This window comes from Mustela nivalis (assembly GCF_964662115.1).
Source record: "Mustela nivalis genome assembly, chromosome: 10".
Taxonomy (NCBI): domain Eukaryota; kingdom Metazoa; phylum Chordata; class Mammalia; order Carnivora; family Mustelidae; genus Mustela; species Mustela nivalis.
In genome coordinates this window covers 20,312,453-20,325,986 of record NC_139029.1, presented here as the reverse complement: position 1 = coordinate 20,325,986, position 13,534 = coordinate 20,312,453, and the positions used below count along the sequence as shown (strand labels likewise).

The window sequence follows — 13,534 nt, the reverse complement described above, 5'->3', positions numbered from 1 at the left end:
GGGGCCACTCCCGCCGGGAGAGAAGGCTCCATCTCCAGAAGCCCCCATTGAACCAGCTGTGGTTGCTAATGCTTCGCTTATTATGTATCTGCTAGGAGCTTTACTAACCTGTACCCACAAGATATCCCTATTATATGGTCGAGTCAAACAAAGCTTGGAGAGGCAAAGTGTTCGCTCACGAGTACACAGCCAATAAGTGGCGAGGCCAGAACTGCCTGTTTCCTGAGATGGCAGGAAAGAGCTAAAGGAGGTGTTTGGGACCCACTGAGATTCTGGCTCTGAGGGGCCGGGAGCTGTGTCGGACAGGCCTCCAGGGAGAAGGAAGCACGGTGTCTGCTGCCCCCTCGTGGTCCTAGAGCCACTGGGGCAGAGGCACAGAGCCCAGCTCTCTGGGCTTCCAGAGGGGGCAGCTGCTCTGGGCATCACGGGGTCAGCAGGGAGTTAGTGAAAGGGGGGCTGGGCGCTCAGGTGGATCCGTCCTGGATCCTGAGACCCTAGGCAAGTCACTCCTCCTTGCTTCTCAATTCTCAGTGCCTTCAGGACTCAGGGAGGTCATTTTTACTCCTATGGAGACCTTTCACAGCCTTTATCTATCTTTGAAACAGAGAAAACAGAGGATCCTGGTAGATTCAGGCTTGTGGGGCCTAAAGCTTATCTGGGGGCCTCTTTAACAAAAAGAGTGAAAGGGCACCTGGCTGGCTCGGTCAGTAGAGCATGCAACTCTTGATCTCAGGGTTGTGAGTTCAAGGTCCATGTAGGGCATGGAGCTTACTTGGGTGGGGGTGTGGAGAAGAATGAAGGATTAAGAATAGAAAATGCCTGTAGCCATTCAAAGCTATAGGGTATGAGTGGGAAGGAAAGGAAGTCAGAGTGGGAAGATCTCAGCCAATGCAAATTAATATATTTGACATTTGCAAATTTTACAGAAATATATGACCCTGTGAACCCAAAGTCAGGATCCTTCTAGGGCCTATGTGAAGTCTTGACTGATGTCTAAGCCTCCCAGTGAGTCTGGTTTGAGGTCCCCTATGGGAGATTTGGGGATTCAGAAGCTGGTGTAGGATCTGGGTTCATGCCTCCCTCCCACCCCTACACCGCCCCCAGGCAGCCTTCCCTGTCTGCCCTTACCTTCCTGGGCAGTGCCAGCCCTGTGTGTGGTCAGTACCACGCTGTTGGCTGAGTCCCTGCTGTGCTATCAGTCTGATGTCACCCACATGTGGTCACCAGGTGGACACATCCTGAGCCCCTCCTCTTGTAGCCAGGCCTGCAGGATGGGGGTGGGAAGACAGCGAGAGGACTCAGACCCAGTCCCAGCTCTCCTCTAGCTCATCAGCTGGGGATCAAGTAAGATCCGGACCGAGTCTTAAAACTTTTAGGCCTGGGGCACCTGGGTGGCTCAGTGGGTTAAGCCTCTGCCTTCAGCTCAGGTCATGATCTCAGGGTCCTGGGATCGAGCCCTGTATCAGGCTCTCTGCTTTGTGGGGAGCCTGCTTCCCCCTAGCTCTCTCTGCCTGCCTCTCTGCCTACTTGTGATCTCTCTCTCTGTCTGTCAAATAAATAAATAAAATATTTACCAAAAAAAAAAAAAAGCCTTTTAGACCTAACAATAACTTGGAGATCAACTAGTCCAAGTGATTGTCAGACTCACTTAACCACAGAAGCCCAAGGAGGGAAACAGAGGGAAGCAGTGCTCTTCTGAGTAAAGCAGTGGGCATGAGGGCATGTGTGGGGTGCCCTCTGCTTGGCCTCCCCCACAGCCTTCCCCTGTTTGGCCTCCACCAGCCCTTCTAAGAAACCACGAGTTGGAGAAACTGTTGATGTTCAAGCTCTTTGCTTTAACCGAAGCCCAAGAGTAAGAGATTTGACTGAGGTCACAAAACAAGTTCATGGCCGATTCAGATGTAGGTCTGCCTGACTGTAGGTTCAAGGCTTTCTTTGCTCCATCTCAATACTGGACAGTTAGGGTGGGAATCATCCCTTCCCTCCCCGACTCACATCCCCTGCTGTCACTCTGGATTCCCATCCACTCAGCACAGCTGGCAAAGAGAAGGGGCCCTGGGAGTAAGAGAGCAAGGAAGGGGCCCTTTTGGAGCTGCAACATTGGAATGAGGGCAGAGACTAGACTTTCCTCTGCTTGTGCACTGCTCGTCCTCAGTCTGAGCCCAGAGCCTGCCACACTGTGAATAAATACTAGCTGAAGGAATGAATTTGAAGCCAAAGTTCAGGGTAGGGGAACCTTCCTAAGCAGAGAAACCATCTCTCCAGGTAGACTTCATCCACCTCTGGGCACTTCTCCTGGTCCTCTAGAGATGAGATCTGAGCTGGACCTCTCCAGCTTAGTAAAGTTTTTCAGCTTTGCTGTATCTTCCTTTTCTTTCTCTTCAGAACAACAGAGGAAGCTATTGTGTGACTTTGGGCAAGTCATTTGCCCTGAGCCTCCATCTCAAGATATGTTAAAAATACCTTACATTAGGGGCATCTGGGTGGCTCAGTGGGTTAAGCCTCTGTCTTCGGCTGGGGTCATGATCTCAGGATCCTGGGATCAAGCCCCGCATTGGGCTCTCTGCTCGGCAGGGAGCCTGCTTCCCCCTCTCTCTCTACCTGCCTCTCTGTCAAATAAATAAATAAAATGTTTAAAAACAAACAAACAAACAAACAAACCTTACATTAAACAACCTCCCCTGGCAGGGTTGCGGGGGACCAAAACCTTCATGTCTTGATTTATTCACTTGTAATAGTTGTTATGATTTCGCATGTGCCAGGGTGCTGCATAAAGCACGTGGGATTGAGAAAAGAGGTGACAGTGGTCAAGGACAGCAGAGCCTGACACATAAAGGGCGGTCACTGATCGTTCCCCGCCCAGCCCACACTCACCTAGTGTCTTCCAACAGAATGCCTCCCTCGTTCAAGGGCGTCTTTCAGGAACCAGTTCCAGTCCACAGCTTCCGAGGAGATGGAGGGAGCCGGGAGTGGTGGATGAACCTCCGCCCCCGACCACCGCAGTCCAGGAAAAGTGAGTAAGGGTGCTGGTGCAAGGAATGGACAGTAGGTGGCAGTAGCGTCTGTGAAATGAGCCTGTCCTGCCACTTTACAGAGGTTTCTCCCAGGACGAGCCGTTTGGCTGTCTCACGTTTGCGAACATGGGTGTATAAATGAGTGTGTGCCTCGGTAGGAGGTGTGTGTATAAGGAAGTGTGTGTGCGAGGAGGATGTCTGTGCAGTCTGGTGTATATGTGTGGCCTCCAGGTCTGTGGGTCTATTTGCATGTGACTGTGTTGTATGCATGGACCCCCCCACTCAAGGAAACCTCTCTTAACTTTTTGGTCCTGGATTCCTGGAACATCCGGTGTGTGCAAGGTGACACACAGTGCATATGCCATTTCAGAGAGCTCTGGGGTCACCTGTGGCCCCCACCCCCTGCCCAGGGCTTCCCCTGGGTGAGGAAGAACATTCACAAGTCAATAGAATGAGGAACAATGGGTGATGTTTTTACCTGTTCTTTCCAAACTTACCAGGTTTCTCAGTTTTTATAATGAGTATTCTGTAATAACTGTAGACATTATTGGGGGGAAACACCTGTGTTCCTTTTCAGGGGCCTTTTCTCTCCCTTTGGGGAATGACAGGGTTCCCATATGTCTGACGAGGCTGTGGGAGCCCAGCAGCCTGCTTGTGGGTGCCCAGATAGCAGTTGTGGGAGGTCTAAACAGGGCAAAGGATCAGAACAGAGCAATGAGAGAAGGCTTCCTGGAGGCAGAGGGAATGGAGCTGACCTGGAAAGGTAACAGAGTTGGCACATGACTGCTGTCTGTCCTGCCTGCTGTACTTCTCTGAGAACTGCCCATCCTTGGGCCAGGCCTCAGCAGTCCTCTTCCCGAAGTGCAGCCTTGTCTCCCTCTGAGGGAATTTGGAGGTTGCAGGCAGACAAGATTGAACTTAGATTCCTAGAATCCTCCATTGGGAAGGGGCATGAGAGGTCCTCTGGATTTTCCAAGCAACTGGGAGCTATCGAAGGTTAAAGGCAGACTGTGTTCCCCATCACTAATACTGTGTCCTGCTTACCATGTACAGCTGTTGCCTCACTGGGTCCTCAGAAGAGTCCTGGTAAGTTAGCTATAATAATCACAAGATTTTACAGAAGAGAAAGGGATGCCCGCAGTGGTCAAGCAGATATGTTTTTCTTCAAGGCAGACACAAAGGTGAATGAAAATCTCCACCGTGCACACTTCCATATACACCAAGGTGCTCTCACACATGCTGTGCAATCTCTCTCTCTCTCTCTCTCTCTCACACACACACACACACACACACACACCCTTCAGGGCTGTTCTTCCCAGCCTCAGGGGGAGTAAGCTCTGGGCAGAGCTGCCAGACCTCTGGGAAGTCTTCACCTGAGCAACCCCCCCGCCCCCCCTGTGAGGAAGGTGAGGCCAGGTGGTTAAGCCCCCTCCCCACCCTGGGCAGTCAGGCCCCCTGCCCCCAACCCCACCCAATCAGTCTGCAGCTGAGGGGGGCTGGGATCCCAGTCCAGGTGAGGGCAGCCCACCCAAATTGGTGCTCAGTACCTGCCCACAGCAGGTCCCAGGATGGGCAGCCGCAGGGGCAGAAAGAGGCTAAGAGTCTCTGAAGGGGGGTTGCTTCAGAAGGGGAGGAGCAGCTCCAGGCCCTGGAGCTCTCTGAAAGACCTGGTCACACCTACTGGGAAGACAGATCCTGGGTCAGGAACTTTCCTTCCTGAGAATTACTTATGAATCATGAGGACCAGCAACCACTGAGGAAGGGTGCACAGAGGGGGGTGGAGGTCTCTTGGGACATCCATCCCCACACCCAGGGCTTCCCTGAATGTTCCCAGAGAAGGTTTAGGGCTTCTGTCGCCAAAAGAAGGGTCACTGTGGGGCAGGAGCATGGAACAGAGGTGGGAGTAAGGTGGAGGGAAAAGGAGGGGGAGTTAGTGAAAGCCCCAATAGGTACATGGGGTGGGCAGGGTTCTGGAGGACAAGGGACTGATATTGGGGGTGGGCCACAGAGAAGGAGGAGCCAATTTGGGAGATTAGGGGTGTGGGGGCTTCTAGAAGCCAGCTTTGGTTTGGGGCATGCTCTAAGAAGTGGTTACAACTGCCTTGAGTATGCCTCCCATCAGATGGGTTTGTTTTTTAAGATTTTATTTTTTAAGTAATCTCTACACCCAATGTGGGCCTCAAATTTATAGCCCTGAGATCAAGAATCACAGGCTCTACAGACTGAGCCAGCCAGGAACCCCCAGATAGGGTTCTTAACGACAGTGTTGCCTCTCCCTCTGAGACAGTCCCAAAGGTAGAGCTAGTCTACCCACCCAGTGAGAGCAGGCAGGTCTGTATCACGCCCCAGACTAGCCCCCCACCATGAGGAGACCACAGAAATAAGCAAAAGAAACAGCCAGAGATGTGGACACCGAGAATAGTGTTTTTCTTTATTGGGAAAACAGAAGTTTGGTCCTTTGTACCAAGATGGGACCTGAGATAGGCAAAAAATCAGGTGTTTGAGTCAAGCTTTGTTTTGACATGCTTGCCAACCTCATCCCAAAAGTAGGGCAGCTCCAATTACAAATACCAGACCCCTAGGCACCCTTTTCTCTGCCTCTGGGCAAATGCCCAGTGCATCTTACCGGAGATGTCTGTTGCTGGGATCAAGGAACATGCGGGAAAGATCTCTGTTCTCTCCCAGGATGGCAAAGCCCTTGGAACCCATCAACCCCTACCTCTGTCCCTCCATTGGGCAGCAGCCCATAGAGGGACAGAGACCTGCCCAAAGTCACACAGCAATGAAGTGAAGGACAGAGTCAAGCCCATATTCCATCTCCTAGCTTGGGATTTATTCCAAGAGGAGATTCTGGAAGGTGAGCTCCAGCAGGTGGATGTTACCTGCATCACCACCTACCAAGGGACTCCACCCCCATGACCCAAAGTTTCTGGCCAGAAGGCCCAGGCCAGTGCCACCCAGGGATCTTCCTTTCCTCCCAGACTGGGCCCCTCTCTTGGGTGCCTGGAAGGGCAAGGCTTGGTGAGGACAAAAGGGGACAGCTATGTATAAAGTACTTGCAGAGAAGATGTCCTCTTGAAAATGCCTTTTCCAGGGTACACTGTCCCATCTTCTGAAACTCAAGGAGATGGTTATGAAACAAAGTCCTTGCTCCTGACCCGCCTACAGTATTAAGAGATGTGGGTCAGAGCGGGTATAACCTAAAAGGCCCAATCGCATTAAAAGCTCCACATTTCAGCCATTTACTCTGCACCAGGCACTTCATCATCCACTTGGTTGAATGACGACTGTGGGCCAGCCGTAGTGCCATTTGCTGAGAACATTTGTGACACCAAACAGACAAGCCTTTTTGTAAATCTTCACAACTTCTTGTGATTGTTGTCCTCCATGACTGAGAAAAGGGGCTCCCAGAGTGAAGTGACTGGCCCAAGGTCATACAGCACAGTCCTAGCAGGCAGATGAAAAATTATAGAACAAGCAAGGCTTCCAAGGGAGGGAGGGAATGGATGGGGAGAGGGCCCCGCTAAGGTCACAGCGATTCCTTGGGAGGTGTCTGACGCCAAGATGATGAGGCATAGAACCCAGCACCAGGAAGGCTCAGTCCCGGACTATGAGCTGGACACAGGAGTCTCCCTGGTGCCCTCTATGCCATCAGTTTCCTCGTGGGAGGCAGGAGGAGAAGAGCAGAGGAAGTGGACTTGACAGATCTAAGACATGATCCTAGCTGGCCCAGCCATGGACACGCTCTGTGGTCTTGGACAGGCCATTCCCCTGAGCCTCGGGTTCCTCATCCATAAAGTAGTGGTAATAATTCTAATAGTGCCTGCCTCAGAGTCATGCTGCAAAGATTAAGTAAATTACCATGTAAAGTGCTTAGAACAAAGGGGGGTGCTGTGTACCACATACAAGTATTACCACAGTGGGGCTCATGGCCAGCGCCAGGGATGGGGCTGGAACCTGGGCAACCCCCAGCTCTAGCGCTTGACCAGGTCAGGATAAGCGATGCCTCTCCGCAGCCCCTCAGGGCCCCATTCTGATCTCCCCAGCCACCTGCTGCTAGATCCTCACCCCAGTCTCCTCTGGTCTCCCAGCATCTGTAAACTCGGAGCTGGGCTCCCTCCCTGGAGCTGTCCGCACTGTGTGCTCAGTGCCCAGGAATGAAGTGAAGGAGAATAAATAAATACATAAATGAGAAGAGAAAGTTGTGTATAGTGTTTCGCGTGTGAGTGCCGGGACCATGACCTTGGGAGTAGGGGGAGCGTTACTTCCTAGGGGCTCTGAAGCCTCTGAGCTGGTTCCCAGCCTGGATCTGTAGTAGGTCCAGTGGGAGAAGGCAGCCAGAGGCCAGCTGAGGCTCTGCCATTGAAAATAGATGGGCTGGCCTTTGGGCAGAGGTCTAGTAGGGGACTAGCCTGGACTGTGGCCCCTCCAAGTTCTCTCCAGACAGTAGTGGCTTTCTCCACCTTGAGGAACATTTCAAATTCCAAGCTAAGCAGGTCTCCTTAGCTCCCCACTATCGTCACAGAATAATTCTGTATTCCCTGGCCTACTAGGTGTCAGGCACTTTGGTAGGAACCTCAATTGCCATATCTCTAGCCTTCAGATGGGACCCTTGGAGGTGAAATGACCGGCCTGAGATCCCACTGCTAGCAAGCAGCCAAGAACCCAGCAAAATCAGGACACTTATCAGAGATGAAACCTCAGAGACTGACCCATTCCCTTGTCTTAGATCTAACAGAAAAGCAAAGCTCAGAGAGGGCAACCCCCTTGCCTAGGTCACACCGCTGGTTAGCTTCAGTGCTGAGATTTGAATCCAGATTTGGGGTTTTCCAAGCCATGTAGGAAACTGAACTTGAAGGCTCTGTTTTATTCTCATCACCCTCCTGCCCTCCCCACCACCAACCTCTCTTATATGACACTTGACATTATCCATCACTCCCTCCCCGCTGGGAACGCCCTCCTCCTCCAGTTTCTATGGCAGCACATTCTCCCCAACCTCCTCTGCTTCTTCAGCAGCATCTCACTCTCTGCGCTGTGACTCCTGAGCCTAGAAAGCAGGGGGATCCTCAGGCTGGGTCCCCGGGCTCTTCTCTCTGTATTGCTGCCCCTGAAAGTTCATCTGCTTTTCCCTCTGGGTCTCCAGTTCTGACCTCGTGCTGCAGCAGACCTCCTAATGACAGCTATTTGCCATGTGCTGAGAGCTGACCTATGATCTGGACCCTATCTGTAAATGAACTCATTAAGTCCTCACAGCAAGCCCATGAAGGAAGTCCGTTCTACAGATGAGGAAACTGAGGCACAGTGAGGGAAACCCAAATCTTGACTCCAGCTTTCACCGCTACTTCTGTCACCACAAGAAAAGACAGGAAATTGTAGGACATTTTGAAACTGGAGGCAAAAGCTTGCCCTGAAGAGAGAGGAGTGGAAACGGGGAGGGGGGTGTGTGGAATCAGAACCTACTTCACGGTTTTGAGAGCCCTGTGATGATCTAGAATTACACTGTCAATTTGGAGCTTTAAAATGTATCACACACAGTACATTTTGAAATGTGAAGGTTTGGAGAGCTACAGGAGGAACAAAAGTTCATGCAAAATTGCCCTTTTCCTTCAGATTTTTCCTGGTTTTAAATCTTCAAAAATCCTCATTCCAGAGTTCCAGCAATTAAGGCTCTTCTGTATCAATGATCCCTGGAATTTACCAGGAACTCAGACCCTGAAGTCCTACTGACCTGAGTTCTGCTGCCACCATAGGCTCTGTGACTTAGGGGTCAGTGACTTGATCTCTGAGCCTGTGGTCTAAAATAAGGGTACCAGTACCTCCCCTGGGCTCTCACGAGGCTCGAAGGGACGATGTGCACAAAGCGCTTAGCACAGAGCCTGACACTCAAAATTGCTCTCAGTTAAGCCCCAAACTCCAGATGTGGACAGCTTTTTTCGGGTTTGCCAAGCACCTCAACATTTCCATGCTCTTGCACACACTGTTCCCTCTTCTTGGTGGCCAACCCCTACATATCCTTTAAGCCCCTCTCTTTTCCACCCCTTCTAGAATTTCTATGGATGTGTCTTAGTAAAAAGCTAGAAAACACACTTCCCCAAGACACCCTCCCAGGGGCTTCCTTTCATTGCACACATCACACACAGATGATGCTCTGCGGACACCTTGTCTCCCAGCCTGGGCATGAACTTTCTGAGGGCCGGGCTGTATCTGACTTATTTCCGAGTCCCAGTCCCTAGGGTGCACAGCCTGGCATCAAGTTGATTTTGGTACAAATTCACTTTACCTTAAATGCACGTGGTTTGGACCCAGCCTCTGTGGACCCTGGGACACATTTATGTATGAGAAGTAGTAAAAACCAGTCAGATTTGTTATAGCCATGGGAGACGGCAGGCGCAGATCCAGGGAGGGAGAGTTGAAGGGGACAGAGTCCTTGCAGAGAGAATCAACAGGCCTGGATCCAATGTCAACTTCTTCAGAAGTCTTCCCTAGTCCCTAAATTGTCCCCGATCTCTGACATCTCCCCAAGACAGGGGGTCCCACATGAAGAGGAGTGTCCAGGAGGGTCCCCTGCCTTGCTGATACACCCCCCTCCCATTCAGACACAGAAGTCTCCAGGGGCACTGGGCACTGCCCTACATCTTCCAAAGTGCTACTGAAGCCATTGCCTGGAGGAAGCAAATTCCCAGGTCTGGGGTTTTCTGGGGTCCACACCCCAAGAGGGGAGCTGTGCTTTGTCTACTAAGGGTATCCCTATCCCTAATGTGCCCAGCACCCATCCTGGTGCCTAAGCCCTCAACCTCCTGAACGCTAGATCAGCCCCTGCTGGAGTGACAGTCTCCCAGACAAGAGAAAGGCTTTTGTTCCAAGGAAATGACTGTCAAAGGGAGAAGAGGTATCTTTTTTTTTTTTTTTTTTTTTTTTTTTTTTGTGGTTTGAGACAAAGACGTCAGTTTCTCACCATCTGTCCCAAAAAGGGAAGAAAATTAATTTGTTTCTACAAGGATGTCAGCTCACTGCTTCAATAGGGAGTCAGGGGTGTGGGACTGAGGCAGTGTCTGTGGTGGGGAGGGGGCGGGGAGAGGAGGTGAAGCATGGGGGAGGCACAGGGAACAAGGACAGACCCTGATAGGAGAGCAAAGATCTGGGAGTGCCTGAATAAAATGCCAAACATATGAAGAGAAAAACTCCTATCAGTTAGGAAAGCCTTCTTCCTCCCAGTTCCTTCAGAGACAGGCTCCTGTGTGGGCCGTTCCAGCTGCCTGTAAACACTGGACACACTGGACACGTCCAGGTGTTGGGAGAAGGAGGAGGATCTCCTGGAGGTTCTTCTTAGAGACCCAAGATGGGCAGGAAGAAAAGTCCACACTGGTCCTTCAGATGCCCCCACCCAGTCCCATTTGCCACTTACCATGCATGGGGCTCTTGCTAGCATTGTCTTTTGTCCTCCAGCACCTGGACAGAGAAGTCAGGCCCCTGGGGACCCCCAAAAGCGTCTGCCCCCCAGCTTGAGGACCTACTGTCTACAAAGAAGTTCCCCAGCCTCGCCTCTGCCTCTGCCCAGCCCCCAACCCTTGGCACAGAGGCCACCTGGCAGCTCTGGTTTTGGAGCTGCCAGACCTCCCTCCTCCTTCTGAGCCCTATAGAACCCGGAGCTGGGGATCCTACCCCAGCTGAGGGCCTGTCCTGCTATCCTAGCCTGAAGGTGCTGGCCCTGCTCCACTGTCCTGTCCCAAGCCCCACTGGCATAAAGTGCGGGAAACACGACATCCATGCTGAGGCCATTCCAAGAAAACGACTGTCAAGGACAGAAAAGGCATACTGTTTCTCTCTCCCTCTCGATTTTATTTTCTATTTATGACGACAGTCCAGTTGGACCTGGACCTCAGCAACCCCGCCTCTGGCTACAACTCAGGGCTGGGACTCTACCCCAAGGTTTAGGCCGCCATCCCCTGCACACAGCCTATCTCGCGGCGCTAGCCTACCTCGTGGCCCAGTCTTGAGCTGTCGCCGCTTGGCTGACCTGTCCCTCCCTCTCGCCCCCAAAAGAGGACCCCCCCCCACCAGAGAGAGACCCAGTCTTGCAGCCCTGTTCTCAAGCCTAGGTCTCCACCAAGGCCCCCTGAGTCCTGGGTCCTTGGCTTTTTCAGGTCCCAGGCCAGCAAGGCCGGCTCTGGCTAGTACCCGAGGCTGTCCCAAGGTTGAGGCTGGCCCGCCGCAGAGGTTCCGTCTAGCGGTCTGGTCCCAGAGCCACAGGCCCCACTTCCCTAGAGTCGCTAGCTAGCTTCCGGCACCCGACCCCAAACCGCCGACCGCGCCAGCCGCCCAAAGGCCCCGCCCCCAGACCCGCCCCAGCCCGGAGGCCCGCCCCTCCGCAGGGGCCCCGCCTCTCGGCCCCAGCCAGGCTCCCGCTCGACCCGGTTCTCCAAAACAGGGGCGCCTTCGGCCCCACTCCGCGTCGCGGCCCCGCCCCCTGCGGGCCCCGGGTGCCGGCCAGGTCACCCCGGAGGGGCGCTAGGCGGGCCGGGCCGGCGCGGTTTAGGCGGCGGCGCCCCCGCCGGGACCGTCGGACGGGGTGCAGGCGGTGACCCGTTCACGGGCCGTGGTCTCGCGGGCGCGGCTGAAGCTGCCGGGCTCCGGTCGGCCGCAGGGCGTGCGGCAGAGCTGGCGGAAACAGCGCTTGAAGTTCTCGTCGAGGAAGGCGTAGAGCACGGGGTTGAGGCTGCTGTTGGCGTAGCCGAGCGCGATGCACAGGTGCAGCGCGGCCACCACCAGCGGGTCGCGGCGGTCGATGTCCACCAGCGTCCAGACGATGACGAAGATGTGGATGGGCGCCCAGCACACCACGAAGGCGCCCACCACCACCAGCACCATGCGCGTGATGCGCCGCAGGCTGCGGTCCTTCTCCTTGGAGCCCGACAGCAGGCGCACACTGCGCAGGCGCAGCAGCATCAGGCCGTAGCACACGGTGATGATGAGGATGGGCACGACGAAGGCGAAGAGGAACACGCAGATCTTGGTCACGGTATCCCAGTACCAGCTGGGGCTGGGGAACTGGAGCATGCACACTACAGCCCCGTCTGCGGGGGAAGCAAGGAAAGACAGCAGGTGAGGGGCGCGGGGGCAGAAGCGACCCCGCCTGCTCGCTACCCTTCTTGGCTCGGTCAAGTCCCACACCTCTTGGCCTTTGTTCAGGGTGATTCTTCTGCCCGGAATGTCCTCCTACACTTCCGTACTTGGTGAACTCCTACTCATCCTTAAAGACCCCAGAGGGATTGGCTGTAATCTAGGAGGTCTCCTTTCTATATTTTCTTCCGATCCCTTTAGCAGCCTCTACATCCATGGACCACAGTAATGATATAATTTAGCCCAAACCCACCAAATGCCAGTCATTATGAGGCCTCAAAACATCCTACTCATTTCCAGATTAGCTCCAGTGAGGACAACACTGCTCAGACAGATCTAGAGAGTATGATGAGTTAAGGGCAGAACTTGGGCCCTACCAGCTGTATGGTGTGACCCTGGGCAAACAGTTCAGCCTCCAGGAGAACTTCCATAAAGTGGAACTAATAAGAGTATCTAAACCTCACAGGGTTGTGAGGATTCCACGGGCTCAGGCATGTGAAACATTTAGCACAGCGGGGGGTGAGGGGGTTCAAGCTCTTGGTGCACTCACAGGAGAGGGGGGGGAGATACATTTAGGAGTCCAGAAGTCAGGGCTAGAGCCAGGGAGACAAAGCCCAGCTTAATGGCAAGAAGAACTTTCTGACTGCAGAATTTGTCCAGAGGCGCACCCAGCATGGAATGAGCTCCCTGTTCCTGGAGTGTGGGTGTAGGCTGGACGAGCACCTTAGGGATGTTTCTGGATTCAGACACAGGCCTGAAACTGACCTGGGGAACTCCCAAGTTCTCTTAGAACCTTGGGTTTTGAGGAGCCAGGCAGTGAACTTGGTGCCTGAGAGTTGTAGGAAGGGTACTGGGGATCCTCACAGTGGGTCCTCCGGACAGCAGGATGGCAGGACCCTCAGGGCTGACTGAGTCCAAGGACTTCGTTAAGCAGATGGCAGAACAAGGTTCAGAGAGGAACAGCATTTTTCCAAGGTCACACAGCAAGTTACATACAGAACCAACAAGTGCTGAGTTGGGGAGTGTGTGCAGGGGATGGAGCGTGCAGTGAGGAGGCCCATCTGGTCTGGCCCCCAGCAGGGCTGCAGTTAATGGCCCATAAACTGAAGGCTGACAGCGAGGAATGGAGCCCAGCTGCTGAGTCAAGACCAACTGCATGGCAGCTGTGTGAGGGCACCTGGGGCTCTGCCTCTGCGGGGGTTAAGGGTGGTCAAAACGCCTCCCCCCAGGCCTACTCCCCTTCCATCCACAGCACCGACCCTCTGCAATCCTCCACCTCAGCAGCCAACAGGAGTAAGAGGCGTGAGGGCAATAGGTCAGAGTCGAGGGTTGTAGGTCAAATTCCACCAAAAGCCTGCTTGTGACCCTAAGTAAACCACCTGACCTCTCTGATTCTGGAA

At 53.5% G+C, this 13,534-nt stretch overlaps 1 protein-coding gene across 1 annotated transcript in view; it reads right to left on the bottom strand.

Moving 5' to 3' along the window:
• Positions 1–5,424: 5,424 nt before the first annotated feature.
• OPRD1 (opioid receptor delta 1) overlaps positions 5,425–13,534 on the bottom strand; it is a 39,427-nt gene continuing 31,317 nt past the window's right edge. Inside the window, exon 3 of the mRNA XM_082684906.1 lies at positions 5,425–12,088. Coding sequence (XP_082541032.1) covers positions 11,547–12,088 — 542 coding nt within the window. The 3' untranslated portion in view covers positions 5,425–11,546. The remainder of the gene's footprint in view (positions 12,089–13,534) is intronic.